This window comes from Artibeus jamaicensis, unplaced genomic scaffold (genome assembly GCF_021234435.1).
Source record: "Artibeus jamaicensis isolate MK-2021 breed Jamaican fruit bat unplaced genomic scaffold, CSHL_Jam_final contig_490, whole genome shotgun sequence".
NCBI lineage: Eukaryota > Metazoa > Chordata > Mammalia > Chiroptera > Phyllostomidae > Artibeus > Artibeus jamaicensis.
In genome coordinates, this window is record NW_026521861.1 from 1,512,860 (window position 1) to 1,530,703 (window position 17,844).

Sequence of the window (17,844 nt, forward strand, 5' to 3'; positions counted from 1 at the left end):
CATCCGGAAGTAACACCCCCCCCCCCCGAGGCGAGACGGTCGCCATGGTAGTGGCCGGGCGCACAACTGGGCGGAGGAATGATGGCGGTGACTGGGTGGTTGGAGAGTCTGCGGAATGCCGAGAAGACAGCCCTGCTGCAAGATGGTAACTCGAGGTCCCCCGCGAGTTTCCCTAATCTTTACCCTAAGGCTCCGGCCCTCCGCGCTGGCGCCTCCGGAAAGGGCCTCAGAACCTGGGTTGGCAGAGCTGGAAGGGTCGCGGCCCCCACCCAAGCCAGGTCTTGCTTTTGCAGATGAGGAAACTGAGGTCCAGAAAGATGACATAACTGGAACACGCATCTCTGGACACCCCCTAGTTTCCTGTACACCACCTGGCTCCGCTCGGAGTTCTGTTACTAATAAATAATACATAATTCCTTTCACACTCATTATGTCATTTGCTCACCGCTGTCCCAAAAGGCTGTTAATTTTCTACTACATTTAACAGAAGAAAAAACTAATCCAAGAAGGTTTTAGATCAGCCCTAGAGCCCCAACCAGTCAGTGGTACAACTGCATCTTGACCCGGGATCCCAGGAACCTCAGTCTTGGGGTTCCATTACTGAAGGCAGCCTGGTGCCATGGAAAGTGGAGGGACCTCGGGTTCTACTTACGACTTTGCAGTTAATTCACGGGCTCTCCCGTCGGCCCCGGTACTTGTTTGGACCTCACTTTCCTCATCTGTAAAACGAGCTGGGTGGTCTCCCTGTTATCTCTGAAGTCCTTTCCAGCTGTAATGTCTGTAAGTGAACTTCTGAAATGTTCCGTGGGTCTTTAGGGGAGACAGAGCAAGGGCCCGGGGCTGTGCCTGGGAGCGATGGCGCAGCGGTATGGAATCCTGACTTTCACTCCAGGATTGTTGGGTGTAGCCGGCCCCTCACCCCAAACTTAAAGTGGGTCCCTTCCTGGACCCACTTGGCTGCCAGAATGAATTAGGTCTTAATTTCTGTAGTTTTTAGGATACCTACTAGGGCAGGGGTGTCAAACTCATTTTCACTGGGGTCCGCATCAGCCTTGCGGTTGCCTTCAAAGGCCAAAATAATTTTAGGAACTACTTAACTGGGAAGGAGTTGAAATTACATTCACCCCCAGAGATTCACAACTGCAGGCAGAGGCCAATCAGGGAAGCCTAGAAATTAAAATCATCTGCTCATTTATAAGCACAGCATTTAGGGAGGCTTTACTGTGTGCCAAGCTGTGTACTAGAGCAGATAGAAAACAACAACAAACCATTGTTAAATACATGGGTACGCCTTGTCAACCCCCTCCTGTAGATTCACCCTCCTGGGGTGTGTGTGGGGGGAGACTTCCCACCAAGAATCACTGCTATTAGTAATGAGAACCCAATACACTATATTTTTCCCTGAAATAATTTATGTTCATTGTGAAAATATGAAAAATAAATAAGCCAACCATAGCCCTACCATCCAGAGATAACCATAATTTACATTTTAATACATAAACTATTTTTTCTATGCATGTACACTCACACATATTTTAAACAAACTATCATACCAATATACTTAAAAATTTTCAAATTCACATACATATGCACATACCTATATAACAAATATGTATTTGAGTAAACTAGGTAAATATTATATAAGCTTTGGGTAAGGGAGAATATTCTAAGTACAACTTCTGGGTAAAAACCACAAAAGGAAAAACAGTTGTATAAAAATTAAATATTTGGGAAAACTCACTTTAAATGAACTTATATTTGACAATATTTTTGTCAAACTTATATTGAAACAATATTTGCAATATATATGACACATGGTTAATAAATCCAAAGCTCAGATTAGTAAGAAAAACATGAGAACCCAAGCAGAACAGGCTCAGGCCTACACAGGTAATTCACTAGAAATGGGAGCAGGAAATCCGTGGGACAGCATCAACCTTACAGATATCTCAGCCATGCAGATTTCGCTGGTACGGGTATTAGAGCATGGGCTTGGGCCTCAAGTGAGTTTAACACTAGGCCCATCGTGTCCTGGCTTTGTGACCTTGGGCAAATTGTATGACCCTTAAGCCTCAATTTCCCTCATTTGGGAATGGGGGCACATAGTGTGGCGGACTCTGTCCAGCAGAGTCCGCCTGTTGTGGCCAATGGCAAGAATCAGTGCACAGGCAACAACAATCCTGTGGAGAAACAGGGAACGGCATCACTACTCTCTCAAGGGGAGAGGCCTATGGTGCCTCGGCCACTCCCTCAAGGGGGGAGCGCCTTGACCCTTGCCTAGACAGGCTTTTATTATTTTCTTAGGGTCTTATATCAGAGAAAGATTTATTATCTATTACATATAATATTGTCTACATTTTAGGTACAATCAAGGAAATGAAAATAACATGCAGAGGGGAATGGCGATGAGCCGATTAGCTCTGTCCTTGGGAGAACTCATATAGGCTCTGGAAATTACCTTGAAGATAGACAATACACATTCGTTGTTTTAGACCAGGGTGATGGATTTTTAGCAAGAGCAAGCCATAACAGTCTGTAAGCATTTTCTAGGCCTGATTCCCACGGGAAAACTCAGTTTGAAGATCTGGCTCCTGCCCACCACTTCGCTTCTGTAGGTTTTCCATACAGAGCTCAGTCACATTTGCCAGACCAAAACAAACCGGTCCCCTACAACATAGGATTATTATGAGAATTAAATTCAATAAAACATATAATGTACCAGTAGTAAACATTGCCAATGCCAATAGTAAGATTAAGTAAGCACTGCCTCCTGCCTGAACTCAAGACTGGACTCGGGGAGAAGAGGGTCAGGCCAGACACCCTTACCTACTCCCAGGCAACACCTGTACCCTACTCATGACAGAAAAACCCCTTCTAGCTCTTTGAGTTATCCAAATGATTAAGGATATTGTGACCTAGGGGACTTCTGAGAGACATGCAAACTTGGGGGGGTGAGTTCCCGATATATTAGGAACAACTCTAGAAGACAATGTCCCAGGGGAGTGAATTGAACAGGAAAAAGGCTTGGTAGTGGGGTAAAGTTGCAGGGTTTCATTAGTGACACCCTTAACCCCTTGGTTAAGGGCCCTGGGGCTTATATTCATCAAATGTATGGTGGGTCTGCCTACTGGGCATTAGTCCTCTGTTATCAGTCTCACCAAGGAGCCTACCTATATCCACTTACTTACCTAAAAATAGGGAAATGGCATAGCCACTTTTACAAAAATGCTTATGATTACACTGCATCCATGGAAGAGATGGGCTAGGGTGTTCCCTTGGGTTCTTTCATTCTTTCAGTGAAAGATGAATCAATGTTCATTCTCAATCAGAATTCAGTTGAGTTCCTAATGTATGCCAGGTACTATACTTGGTGTTAGAAAAACCATAGGCAGGGGAGATAAAACCCCTCCTGTTTAGTAGAAGAGTCAGGCAGTAATCAGTCACACAAATGTAAAATAATAACCAAGGTACATGAAGAAAATACACGGGGACTGGCATCGCGTGGCTATGCGATAGGAGTGGCCTGGAGCTGTGCAGAAGAAGGCAGAACAATGGCATGGGTGGAGGGAGTACTTGGTTGGGAAACCCAGTTTAATATCCTGAGAACAGAAGTCTGTTTCAGGAACCGGGAAGAGAAAGACAAATATACCATTCCCTAAGAGATAGGTGCCTTTAAAAGTATCATACTATGTGGTAAATGCTCCCCGAATAAAGCGTTAGAGAGGCACAAACAAGGAAGTAAATTTTGCCAAGGTGGCTAGCTGAGGATGATAGTTTAGGAAGACATCCTAGTGGAAGTGATATTTGAGCTGGGTTTTGAAGGGTAAGGAGGAGTTCAACAGATGGGAAGAAGTATGGAGCTATTGCTGATAGAGGAAACAGAGCAAGATATGTTGAACGAAAGCTTCAGAGGGGAAGAGAGTCCCAGGACATGTCTTAAAGTAATAGTGGACGGTGGTTGACAAGCAGAGGGAGGCTGTGGGAGGGTTTCTCAGCACGGGCAGACCCCCTTGATCAGTAAGGTACAAGGCAAGAAGAGGCTCAGGGTTAAGGCACTCTGCTTTGTGCGCAGGGAGAAGGAAGGTGCATTATTTGTTCCCAGACGGGAAGGAAATGGCTGAAGAATATGATGAGAAGACGAAGGAACTCCTCGGTAAGTGACGGGCTCCCACAGGCCCTTAGGAACATTGGGGTGACCTAAGCACACTCCCCGCCTGAGGCTTGAGGGAGGAGCCCAGTGCCAAACGGGAGGTGAAAGGAGGTGAAAGGAGGTGAAAGGGGCGGGGGCAAACAGAGGCCTTTGTGGCAGGGCTGTTTCTGAGAATAATCTGAGGGCAGGGCTGGGTGCCAGAGGTGGGTGGGAGTTGGTTTGACCATTGAATCCCATCCCACCCCCAAACAAATGAGAGAGTGAGTGAGTGATTTTGCTACGGTAGGAATGAGATTGGAGAGAGTCCATTGGGAAAAGGTTTACTGAGAAGGTAGAATTGAAAGTGAGCTTGTAGGCTGAATAGTGGTAAGAGCAGACTTTTCACTGCAGGGTTGTAGTTTTTTGGGGAGTTTTTATTTTGTTTTGTTTATTTTGTGCCTTACTTCTTGAAACCACACTAGGAACAAGCAGGTGTCAGAGGCAGCAGCCTCTAAACCTTATCTCTGAGGCAGCACCGCTAAGTATTGACCCTTATCTTGGAGACTGTTTGAATCAAAGGGAGTAGAGGCTAGAAATGGTGGTTTTGTGGCATCATCATTTGAATTCTTGTAGCTCTTTCCCTCTCTTAATAGGCTCATGAATAGGGGCTCCAGCGCAGGTTTCTGGGAATTACTTGATTTGTCCATTCTCTGTTCCCAGGGCTGCACATCAGCATTAACTGACTTCCCAGAGCTAGGTGGCTGGTTCTTTGACCCAGGGCCTGAGGCTGTCAGCAATGGGAGTTAGTCTCTTTATTAAGCTCTACCTGAAATGCAAAGGCCAGTGATGGAATCGTGGACTGGGTTATTTTCTTGTCATTATTCTTGACTTTAATTTCTTCCTGGGTCTGATCGACAGGTAGCATTGGTGAGGGAATTTCTTTTTCCCTTTTTCCGACAGCTCATAAATGTCCAGAACCGACAACACAGATTACACTGGTTTGCATTCTCTTAGTCTCCAGTCTTAAAGTGCGTGTCCTGCGCATGTTCAGTCACAGAGTGAAGTGTTGATCCCTCCTTATTATGAGCTGCTTGGGCTCCAGTCCCACTTGGTTTAGTCTGGTGCTATTAAAAATCTTGATGTGTTTAGCATATGACACTGATTTGGTGGAAACCAATACAGTAGTAATATCCTCACAATGCATTGTAATTTATAGCGCTCCCAGGGGGTGACAGCCTTGGAATGCCTAACAGGGGCGAGCTTATGAAAGCAGAGGTCACGTGGGCTAACCACCGCCATCACGGTGGAGCCTAGTTGCAGCTCCGCTCCCCCAGCCCCCAGTGCCGCCACCTCTCTCCTCCACACGGAGCAAATCAAACAGCCTTAGCTGCTGTGTCTATAAAAACAAACTAGCAACCAAACAAAACCCAGGCCTCTTTGTTGTGCTTGGACATGGAATTAAAATGAAAAAAGTCCACACTCCTTCATCTGTAGCATCCCACGTTAACCTGTCACTTCTCTCAGCAGGTGGGAAATAGAGACCTCCAAACTCAGTTTCCACCCTTGATCTTAGTTAGCCAAACGGCAAGGACTGGCAAATCTCCTTTTTCTTAAAAGCGGAAATGGAGGTTCGTTCATAGGAGAACATTGTTCATCTAAAATTTACCTAGCAATGATGTTAATACCGTAACTTCTTTTGGGCACCATACTGAGTGCTCTGGGTGAATTATCTCGTCATCACCCTCATTGCAGCCCAGTGAGGCAGGTCCTGCTGTCCCCGTATTACAGTTAAAAAATGAAGAGGGAGTTCCGAGAGGTTAAGCACCTTCTTGAGACTCACGTTGCTGGGACGTAAACCTAGGTCTGTCTGTCCAATTAAGAGCCCGTGCGCCAGTCCACCCCAGCAGACTGGTGGGAGTCGAGAGTATTTAGGCCTGCTTTATTTTCTCCTTCCTAAATGGTGCTGTCCTCAGAATGACCTGAGTAGGGGCTGGAGACAGCAGGACAGAGATGGGCAGAGACCACCACAGGGTCCCCGAGCAGCTGATCCTTCTCTTACCCATTTCTAAATCACCCCCCAACACAGCCCCAGCAGCTGCCCTGGCAAAATACTGTTCATTATAAACATTTAAATATAAATACTCCCAGGGCCAGAGCTGATTTTTACTTGTGCATCCTGTGAAGTAAAATATGGACAGGGTTTTTGTGGCTGTAAATGGGAATAATTTCCATTTTTTGAAGCTAATTATATAAATTTGATAATTGACCAAACTGGTATTCTGATAGAAGAACAGACAGTGATTTCCAGGGGAAGAATTGCCCATAGCGGATCTGTCTGGGACGGAGTTCTTCCACTCTGTTAATAAGTGCAGGAGTGTCATATTTTTTTCGCCACCCTGTCAGCGCTATTCATTCCCACCCCCCACAAGGAAGGCGCTCTGTATTCATGGAAGAAGGAACTGAAGGGCCCCGTAACAATGATCGGAACATCAAACCAGCCCCAGTGGAACACAGCATGGCCAGGGGGCAGAGGCTGAAGAGCAGGCCATCCCCCAGCGATTACATTTGGATTATCGGCCTAATCTGCTTTGGTATTTGACCGCCAGCCTACCCACCCCAGGCTGCATTTGGAGGATGTGGAGCACTTTCATCCCCAAGCACTTCACCAGCTTTATAAATGGCCCACTCGATTCCCTTCAGCCTCCTCAGGGATGGGACGTGGCAGCTGTTTAATAGCCACATAGCAATGTTGCAGTGTTTTAGGGCAGAAAAGAAGAATCCTGCGTCCAATGTAAGCTGCAGGGAGTATTTAGGAACGGGGAATGTAATTATCCACTTTGGAAGTGGGCCAGGGCTTGGGGCTTTGGGGAAGGAGGCCTTTAGGACCTCTACTTACCAGCCCACCTGAAAGATGGGGCCTCCTTTCACCTGGCAGCCTGGCATGTCAGCCTGCTTCCTGCTGACTCAGGAAAAAGCCCCAGGCGCTGCTTCCTTCCTATATTCGCCATCAGACCCTTTATAGGGTCATTGAAAGTCTCCTTTCCAAGGACTGGGCCTGGCTCTGCCAGGAAGATACACAGCGTCCCAGGGAGCTGCCTTGCATACCCAGTTAGGGTTTAACATATAATCAAATCAGAGCGACAGCAGGTGGAAACAGTCTTCTGTTGCCGCAGGAGCTGTCCTTGAGTTCAGGAACAAAGACAGGATGAGAAACACAGAATGTGGATTTGCACATGTGCATTCATGGCCACGTCCATGGGAAAAAACAACAGGAACTTCACCAACACCAGTTACTAGATCTCATAAGGGAATGAGTAGGTACACTTTTTTCTGCATTCAAACAAAAATTTAATCCCAAGGTTTTTGTTTGTTTGTTTGTTTGTTTGTTTTAAGAGCTGAAACAGCCAAAGGTGCCAGGTTCCTGTAACCTGAATAGCTTTTAAGGTCAGTAGTAAAGAAATAACTAATTTTCCTCCTCCTCCCTGTGCTCCTTGGGAAGGCTTAGGTGCAAAACCCAACATTTCCTTGGAGTGAAAGAAAAGACAGGAAACCCTGGGGTCAGAATTGCCACTTGCAGCCGCACTAGGTCGAGCTGCAGGACACAGGGCTCCCTAAGTCCCGAGGTTGGAGGAGCACCGCGCTGCCCAGCCCGGGGCAGGCAGGTGTGCCTCGTAAATTGTGTTCTCAAATAATCAAAGTTTTTCCTTTAAATGCTAAAATATAAAAAGAGAAGTAGAGCTACTTAAAAACATAGAAACCTTTCTAAATATCATACATGCTTGTCAAATATTTATAGAATATAATTTAGCCTTTTATTAATGACTCAAAAGCTAGACTTGGAGTTAAGAGACCTGATTTTAACTGTGGCCTTTGCAAGTCAGTTTACTTCTGCGCCTTGATAATTCCTCTGTCCCCTGCAGAGTGGTGGCAAGGGAGGAAATGCTGTTTCTCATTTAAAAACACAGGCATTGCACTGAGGCTTTCTGAGGGAACCTCCACCTTCAAGCTCTGTGATGACTGCATTTCATTATGTAGCGATCCCTTCAGGCCCTGAGGCTGCGTACTTGCCCTCACACTAAATGGTCCCCTGTGCTTAGTAGTTCCCACACTGCCCTCTGAGGTGAGCTGTCCCCTCATGCCGTTGCCAGTGTGCCTGGGAAAACAATGAATTTCCTGCCGTACTGCACACGTAGCATTTCACGTACATTGTCCGGTGAGCACCCAGGAGTGGCCTTTCCCACGGTGCAGGGTGAGGTGCGGGGGTCTTGTCACAATGAGCTGCTGCTTGGAGGCATTTGTCACTTCTGAGTTTGTGGCTGTGACAGAGGCCCCCAGAAGGCTGGGGTGCTAGGGTTCCAGTTAAGCGAAGTGCTGTATTACGTGAACAGATTTGGATATACTCCTGGTCACAGTCCATTCACTTAAAAGAGTAGAAGTATTTGTGGGGGAAAAAAAAGTTGCCTATAAAGCATATTTCCAGGTTTTACTCTTCCATATTAATTTTCATTATAAACTTGGAAATGTGTTTCTAGGGAGAATTTTTGGCCCTAAGACGTAATAAAACCACACTGCAGAATGCAGCAGACCTTGTAAAAGCGCACATTCAAGGGAAAATTCTAATTTTACGGCACACTTTGGTGTTCAGCTTGCGTGCCTCTCTTCGAGCAGCAAGGGTGTTGGGGTTTGGCGCAGCTGCTCCAAAGGTCTCAGGGAGACGCACCACTCCCGTTTGGGGAATCAGACTGCAGCTCTCGTCCAGCCCCCAGCCCAGGAAGAGCAGAGCGACTCACTGCAGTAGCCGCCGCAGACTCCCTGCCCTGTTTGGGTTGTTTGGCTGCCCACAGCAGTGTCAGGAAGGCTGCTGGCCTCGAGCGACTGACTTCAGGGCTGCCCAGCTGGAGTGTCCCCCCAGTGTGGCAGGATGGGGAAGGAGCAGAGGGGTCACCGGCCCAGAGGGTGCCCTGCAGTGACTGGCTGCCCCGTGACTGCCGTCCTGGCGGTGTGGCCTGGCAGCCTTCCCAGCAGGGCTTGTCAGGTAGCTTTATGCAAACATCTGGCTTATAACACAAGGTAACATAGAGATAGTTGTTTGCATTATAAAAGGAAGAAAGAAAATGTCCTCACAAGAAAACATTAGATCCTATATAAATAATGAATTTAAGCTATGGTATGTGCTTGATTTTGTTCAGGTATACCTGAAATGAGTGAATTTCTACATTTGGACTTTATGAATCATGAGACAAGTCTGCCTATCAGCTTTCACCCTCTTAATTTATTTTTCCTTTGCACATTTTCAGAGGGAAAAAATGCATGTCAACTCACTCACTTTGGGATCCAAATCTTCCCAGTATCAGTAGCTACCTTTTCCTAACTCTCACATTTTCCCCTTGCTGGCAGCCACTACTGGGGGAGGGGTGGTGGTTCTTATCTCCACTTGGCTTCTTGCAGAGCTGTGCTCAGATGGACAAAGTCAGTGCAAAGGGGCCTGTAGCTCCCACTTTTATCCTGTTCCACTTACCTAATGTGATGTCAATGACTCAGCAGAAAAGAGCAGATCCCCTTTCTTTCCTGAAATCCTGCTGCTTCTTTCTCTCCCCAGTAAGAAAATGGCGTGTAAAAAGTGCCCTGGGAGCCTTGGGCCAGTGGCAGATTGAGGTGGGAGAGCCAGCACCCCACGGAGCAGGGAACCTGGGGCCCGAACTCATCAAGGAAAGCAATGCCAATGTATGTTTATCTTGGGAGGCGGGGCGGAGTGGGGAGGGGGCTGTCAGTGCTTGAGGACAGGGACCATGTCTTGTCCACTTCTCCATCTCCAGTGTGCCCCCCTGGACACAGAGCTGTAGCAGTGTTTGCCTGAACGAGTAGCCATAGGATTTTTGGCCTGGGCATCCCAGGCTGAGGGTTCTAGGCCTGGAATGTCACAGCGATGGAAGCATCAGAGGGAGCTAAGAAGAGTTGAGGGTCCCCCACTGTGCCCAAGAGCTGGAATTTGTGGAGGGGAGCTATCCCTTCCTGCCCCTCCCCAAGGACAGTCCTGGAGCTGGATTTGCCTTCTGCAGCCCATCTTCATGCGCAAGGACACCAAGGTGTGTTTCCAGTGGCGGATTCGAAACCTCCCCTACCCTAAAGATGTTTATAGTGTCTCTGTGGACCGAAAGGAGCGTTGTGTCATCATCAGAACAACCAACAAAAAGTAAGTAGCGTGGTCAGCAGCAGCCTGCCTGTACGTCAGCAGGATGTGGGTGGGGTTGACCTGGCATAGTGCTCAGAGGGCTCCTTACCGCGGGTGGGGGGTGCGGGGGGGGGGTGCTGGGGCAGAGAAGCCTCCTCTTCCAGCTCTGAGGGAGGAAGGAAGGAGGGCTGCTCTAAAACCACAGAAGGCAGTGAACACTGAAGGGCTTCCTCCCTGCAGGACCAGCAATGGTCATGTGATCAGCTTCATTTGGGCAAGAAAATTTGAGCAAGCTTCTGGTCCAATACCTGGTATCTACTAGGGCTCAATAGGATGAGGGATCTTAGATGCTTCTGTTATAAGGTCATTGTGACCTTGACCTCTGGCTGGACCCAGCCCATAGTGAACTTGGCCTGATGATATCACTGTCAGAGCTGGCCTGGAAGGGAGCTGGGGGCCGGGAGGCACACCTCTCTGAAGTGGCAGTTACAGGACTTTGAAGTGTTGGCCTAGGAGCAGCAAACCTGACCGCTCCCTGGACTGAAGGGACAGCGGGCAGGTGTTTGGGCCTCTTGAAAGTCTCTCACATTATATTTCAAAAGGGGTACTCAACTTCCCTTTGCTCTTTTCCTTGTGGTCTGCTAGAGGAGGGCAACATGTAGTGTTGAGGGGACAGAGGTGGCCGAGGTGGACATTTGATCCTGGCAGAGCTGCTGCTGGGCTGACAGTCTTGGAAATGTATTGATTCTGTTCGGGTTTCTGGAGCTCTGATCACAGAAGGAAGAGCACTGTCGTTAGCCAGTCTCATAGTGGGCCGGGGACTGCTGTGTGGGGCCAACTCCCGAGACATAGATTTGGAGCATCGAAGTGGAAGGTTTTATGAGTTACTGGCCCACAGGCTTTGAAGCCACCCAACATGCCTCTTGGGGTGCTCAGCTTAATTTAGCTAACCATACTGGTTTCCATGCATTAAGGAAGACCCAGCTCTTCATCCATCTTCTCAAATGGTGTGGTGCCAGCCCCCTGCCCCTGTCCCTCAGGTCCACAAGGCCCACAGGGAAGCAGCGTGGTTCCCAGGCTCCCCCAGCTCAGCCCTGGGTCCTGCCCACTTCTTAGGATTCCTCCCCCCCACCCCAATCACTTTGGCAGGGTTAAGGAGACTGGGAAGGGATGAAGATGAATGAATTAATTTCAGGATTATTGCTGTACATGCAGCCAGCCAGTAGCCCCTGCAGTGGGCCTTGTCCATAAATATAAAGTCATAGTAATAAGGGTTTGCGTTTATAAAGCACTTTGAAGCCCTCAGAAAAAAGGCACTTTATTCCTGTTATTGTTCTCATCATTAACAGGAGTCAGTGCCTAAAGTGGGATTTAGCAATTTCAGACAACTGAGAAATTGCCTTTAGGAAAACAAACTCCGTACTTCAGCAAGCATTCCCTGGCGTAAGAAGCCTTGGGTCCAAACTGGGAACAAAACTGCTTCTGATAGCACTTGAATCTGCAGCCCAGCAGTTTGTGGAGCTGGCTGCTGCCTCCCTTTTGTCCCCCAGAGGTCACTGTCGAATACAGATATCAGGCAGAAATGTGATTACCAGGGAGTGAGAGAAGAGAAGCAAGCTAGCTCACCAAAAAATTCATCTGAGGGCAGATCCTCTGGGTCCCATCTCCTGCGCGTATTCAGCCATAGGTGGCGCTGTTGGCCAGGAGCTCTGTGGCTGGAGGCCCGTGCCCAAGGAGCTGAGGGTACATTTTTGAACTGATGGGTAAGGCCAGGTGGGGTAGGAGTAGAGCCTCCAGAGGGGACAGGCGCAGAGACCGGAGGGGAGAGGAGTTTGTTGGTGCCCACTTTGGAACCGGCACTACGAAGCTGGTCCAGTGGCCCAGCCTGGCTCAGCCCAGCCTGGCTCAGGCCAGCCTTCCTCAGGTCCCTCCGCCGGAAGGTAGGTGAGAGGGGTCACTACACCCTTAGTCCTGAGTTTAGGGGCACTTTCATCTTCTACCTGGAGTAGTAATGTGCTCTATACCTTTACTACCACTAATTAAACAGAACTGAATGGCCTTTCCTCTGAGCAATGTTTAACTTTCTCAGAATACTTTTAAAATCTGTTTTCTGATTATCACGCCGTCTGGAGGTGGGCAGGGCACCTGTTTTCACTCTGTGTTATGTTAGCATCATTCAGAGTGTGTCATACAGTCAGCATGATGGACTGCCTTGCCAAAGGTAAAGTCGGTAGTGGTCTTGAGGCCTGGGCACCTGCAGTTTCCACGGTGCCACAGCCTCTCTCTCTGATTTGCCTTCTTCGTTCACCTCAGGGTTCCACGCCTGCCCCAGTTCTAATGTTCTGCAATGCGGTTACTATGAAAGCTGCATTTCCTTTGTCCAGACCTGCCTTGACCCTGGAGAACTGGGCTGGCTACGTTTTTCTTTTTAAAATTTTTTTATGTATTAATTTTAGAGAGAGGAAGGGTGGAGACAGGGGAGGGAGAGAGAGAGACAGTGACTTGTCCTTCCACTTACTCCTGCACTCATTGGTCCATCCTTGTACGTTCCCTGATGGAGGATTGAACTCACAACCTTGACACATCGGGATGACGCTGTGACCAACTGAGCTACCCGGCCAGGGCCGGGCTGGCTACTGTTCTTGAAGGAATTGAATCCAGTGTATCACGTCCTTGGCCCCAGGTATTAGTGAGGGAAGGAAGAACGTGCTTTTCCAGGATCCCAGTGTGGCACCATCTGTCCCTGTTAAGAGGGTTTGTGCAAAAAGAAGGTTCTTAGTGTCAGCCTAGAAGCCGGCAGCGGTAAGTGGAATGAGCCAGGCGCTGGAGTGGGAAGATGGCAGCTTCAGTACGGCCCTTGGCACGCATTAGTCATTGTTTTTTATGCAGGGTTTCCCCGTCTGTCACAGGAGAACACCCCTACCTTTCTCACAGGTTGGGGAGTTTGATGGCGTCACGTCTGCACCAAAGCCCAGCACCGTGGCCGGCCACAAGCAGGCCCTCAGCAGTTCCTTGGAGATTGTAGTATGAAGGGAGCTTGGCTGATTTGGCATCAGTGATACTAACACTACAGGAGGTGTTAATAGACATTGCAAGAAAAAAGGATTCTATGCTGAGATAAGTTGAAGAAACTCTGGGTTGAACAAGTTTTCCTTTGGTAGGGATCCTGAGAGCCTTCAGTATGTGAGTGTGCACGTGACTCTCCAGGCCACTTCCACAGGCTGGGACAGGCAGTGTGCCCGGGCCTTGGTGTTTGAGAAAGAAGGAAGATTTGCTCAGGGCTGGACTGGCTGAAGGCTTCTCTGCACTTCTCTGGCCCACCCATGTGCAGTGCACTGGACGCCCCCGGAGGTGTATGCGGCGTGGCCGTGTGACTGTCTCCAGCGGCCCGTCCCCCAGTGTCTCTCCCTGAAGACCTGGCTCATTTTCCCAGCTCACTGTGCCCACTGAAGGGAAAATGGGTTGGGAAAGGGCTGGGGGTTGTGAAGGCAGTACAGTGGGAGGGGCGACGGGGTGTGGTCGGCCATTTCGTCCTCTACTTTTAATAGTCCTCACTTGAGGGCATGTTTGTTGAGTTTTAGAGAGAGGGGAAGGGAGAGAGACAGAGACAGAGAAGGAGAAACACCGATCAGTTGCCTCCCATGTGCATTCTGACTGGGGATTGAACCTGCAGCCCAGTGTACACCCTGACCGGAGATGGAACCCACAGCCTTCCGGTGTGTGGGCAATGCTCCAACGAGCTGAGCCACTAGCCAGGGCTGGCAGGTCATTTCTGAAGTGGCCAAAAAGAAGGAGCTGTCCTTTTGGCACCCGTCGAAGAAGGTTGGCCTATTCTGACCCGATGGGCCAGCAGACTTGAAGTTTATCTAAGATATTTCCTTTATTTGAGGAGGAAACTGAGGCCCACATGCGAAAGGGTCTTCCCAGGGTCACAGGGCAGGGCCAGGAGTCCTTCTGAGAACCTTTGCTTCCTCATGCGTCTTTTGAATGCTTTTGAGGTTCGGAAAGACCACCATGTGTTAGAGCGCTGCGGGGACCAGTAGGGTGGCTGGGTCCCGGGGGGGGGGGGCCTCCCGTATCCGCCCTGTCCTTGGGCAGACGCAGGGAGTTTAGACCAGTGTCTGTTACGTAGAAGTGGGGCTGCAGGCAACGGGAGGGTCAGGAAACTTGGGAGTTACCATTCGCTATTAGAGCATTTCTGTGTACCACTTCTGTGACTTGGACAAGATGCCTAACTTTTCTGTGCCTCAGTTTCCTCTTCTGTAAAAGGAGATAATAGAAGTAACCGACCTGAGAGGGTTGTTTTGAGGATTCAGTGTGTATAGAACTGTGCCTGGCACAGAGTACATGTTAATAAATGTCACCTCTCACTGTGTGACTGAGACTTGGAACAGTGAAGGGGGATAGAAGTGGGGGTGTGTTGGGGTGTCTGCAGAGAGCCCAGGGACCACCCGCTTTAAGAGTTTAACTTTTAGCAGAAACACAGCATGGTCTCCCGAGGCAGAGATACGGCCTTGCTGCTTCTTTGTCCTTAAATCCCGAGGCTCACAGCTCAAGGCCTGGGACACAGTCGATGCCTAGGAAATGCTTGTTGCCTTCCTAGGGCTGCCTGTCTGTCTCTAGTCCAGGTGCTGGCGAGAAAGTCAAGTGCAGCTCCTCTCAAGGCAAACCCCAGGGCAGCCCCCTGGGAAGGGATGCCCCTGTGGGACTCTCTTGAACACTGCCTTGTTAGGAGCTTCTGAGGAAAATTGTTTAACCTTGACCAATAAAGTAAACCCATTAGAACAGACTCAGAACAAAGCTGAGTCTCCAGACGCATTGCTTCCGTTCCCCTAGCCTCGTGAGAGGAGGTGGTGTAGGAAAGAGAAGGGGGCGAGCCACACATCTCAAGTTCTCTTTGAGGTTGTTGCTGCCATTGCCGTTGAGGCCAAGCTCCAGAATTATTCTTCTAGTCCCACTGCCCCAGCCTGAGGCATGTGGCTTGAGAGTGCCCCCCTGGGGGCGCACAGGTGTGTCACACAGGCCAGGCCAATAGAAAGGATGCCCCCATGCAGGGCAAGGCCTTTACACAGGCCCCTGGGGTTTGGCTGGGCTGCAAGTGCCTGGACTGCAAGTGCCTGGGCCACGTCTCTCCCAGGTCAGCTCCTTGTATATATTTGCAAGGAAGATGTTAACACTTCCTAACAAGCCTTTGTGTTCATCTAATCTTTTCTGTTTAACCTTTGACACCCCCCATTATCAGTGTCTGCCACCTTTGCTGGTCAGACCAAGGGCCCCAGGAAAAGGCCTCAGCCTGGGCTGGTGAGGAAGAGGATGAAGCCGGCATTCCACCCGGTGTTCAGGCAGATGGATCGCCTTTCCCTGGGGCAGAGCTTTGGAAAATAAAGCAAACCCGTGGTGCCATTAGGGCCTCCCAGCCCCCACTCCTTTTGAACTGTCAGCCTTTAAGTAAACATTCTTTTCCTGCCATGGTCCCGCACCTTGGCGGGGAGTGGGGAACCTGGGAGGAGAGCCTCTGCTGAACTGAGGGATTTGGGCAGGGAGAGCAGGGCCAGAGTACCGCATTGATGTCAGCTCTCTGAGTCCCCAGGGCATCAGGGCTTTTGAAGTGGACTCGAGGTAGCTGTCACCACAAGGACCAGGCTCCTCTGAAGTATTAAAAGCCCCATCCTCTCCAGGCCCCTCACTTGAGTTTGTTTGTACCTGCCTGCAGCATTTCCCTTCCCAACCCACACATCCTCGGCAGCAGCGGTGCCCGGGTGACAGGTCTGGCAGCCATTGACAGTCTCGCTGCACCTCCACCAGGGAACGTGCCAAATGGGCCAACTGCTGCAGACGAGTGGGCCATTCTTTGTGCTCTGGAGTGATGAGCAGCAGCCCAGGAGCAGGGAATTTCAGTCCTGACTCCACTGTCAGTCGGCTTTGAAACCAGGCAAGACGGCTCACTTCTCAAAGCCCAGGCTTCTTCCTCTTTGGTAAAGGAGGTCAGATTTCCTGCAAAATGAATTCCAGTTGCACACATTGTGGACTTGGTGTTGCTACCTTGGTTTTTGTGTTGTTTGTTTGTTTGCTAAAAGTGATCGCTGATCTCTGGACTGGTGCCTGCAGATGGCCGTGGTGTGTGGGGTGTGAGAGAGGAGTGCTGTCTCAGGGCCGACAGAGCAGTCCGGCCTCCTCGATGAGTCACATGGTTGTCCCCTCTGGCAGCTTTCTCCTGTGGATGTACTTCCCTGGCCCACAAGCCAATGAGGCCTTGCGAGACCCCAGCAGAGGAAAAGGTAGTTGAGGTCTGCAGTGGAAATCTATGTATATAGCAACTGTCGATCCCCACCTTTGGGGGACAGCCCTTATTCTGTCCCTTGTTTGTGCACATGTCCTGTTTTCCTGGGGTGCAGAGGTCTGGCCTGCCTGTGTGCTCTGCATATCCCGTGTCTCCTCTCCACGTCTTTGGTCATCCTCAGCCTGCAGTGTGAGTCCCTCCAACCCCAGGTTGGTCAAGGAATCATGACCAGTTCTGCTTTTTCACCTCCGGACTGGCCAGAGGCCTTTCATTGTGGCAGGGCCCCTAAGCTCCAGTGTTCAAACTGGCTTCCACTCTTCCTCTCTGACAGGTGTGAGAGGACCATGTGGAAGCTTGGCAGCACAAGGCTCAATGCCCCAAAGTTGGGGTAGCCTCATTGGAGGTCCCAGTGGCCCCTTGATGTCCCCACAGGTACTACAAGAAGTTCTCTGTTCCTGACCTGGACAGACACCAGCTGCCGCTGGACGATTCTTTGCTGAGCTTTGCTTATGCCAACTGCACCCTGATCATCTCTGTAAGAGTCACCCAGGCCACTGCATCAGGGAATGGCTCCCTCTTCCCCTGCCCACTTGTCAGTCCATGAGTCCCTAGTTCTAGCCCTAATTCCTGCAGTGTACTTGCTACAGAACAGGCATCACTACTTCAGCTGGGGAGAGCAGGGTGGAGCTCAGAGCTAGAAGAGGATAGAGGGTGAGGGTTAGGGGTGGAAATTGAGGAACTAGGGTTCTGGTGTAAGGCCCGTTCCTACCCAGGCTTGTGACCTTGAGAAAATCATTTAACCCTATAGGCTTCAATTTCCTCATTTTTTAATAAAGGGATCAGAAGGGGCCTGAGCGTGTGTGTGTGTGTGTGTATGTGTGTATGTGTGTGAGAGAGAGAGAGAGAGAGAATGGGGAGAAGTGACTGAATTGTGTCCTCGTCCTGGCTCCATCTACAGTACCAGAAGCCAAAGGAGGTCCTGGCGGCCGAGGCGGAGCTGCAGGAGATGCTGAAGAAGGTAAAGATGGCCCACAGCGGTGATGGGGACTGTAAGACACAGTAACGGACCCCTGAGCCTGCACCTCTGGTGTGAAGTGGGGGAGGCTCTTTCCATCAGCAGGCGAGACTTTGCAGCCTGGGCCTTTCCTACACAGGGGTGGCCTCTTCTCATCCAGGCTCTGCAAAAGCTGGACCACAGGGCACTCCTGGCTCCAGTCATGCCTTCTCCTGAGTAAAGTCATTCTCAGTCACTGCCCTGTTGTC

General features: G+C 49.7%; 1 protein-coding gene across 2 annotated transcripts; it reads left to right on the plus strand.

Moving 5' to 3' along the window:
- The first annotated feature begins 19 nt into the window (after positions 1–19).
- Positions 20–17,832, plus strand: DPCD (deleted in primary ciliary dyskinesia homolog (mouse)). Of its 2 annotated transcripts, XM_037159349.2 has the most exons (7): positions 20–145; positions 4,073–4,153; positions 9,729–9,853; positions 10,189–10,322; positions 17,014–17,116; positions 17,540–17,599; positions 17,736–17,832. In XM_037159349.2, the coding sequence occupies exons 1-7, from the start codon at positions 79–81 to the stop codon at positions 17,814–17,816; spliced, it is 651 nt and encodes a 216-aa protein (XP_037015244.2). In that variant the 5' UTR covers positions 20–78; the 3' UTR covers positions 17,817–17,832. The 2 variants fall into 2 exon arrangements, with proteins under 2 accessions (XP_037015244.2, XP_037015245.2); XM_037159350.2 differs by having other exon boundaries at positions 22–145; positions 17,540–17,832.
- Positions 17,833–17,844: the final 12 nt, after the last annotated feature.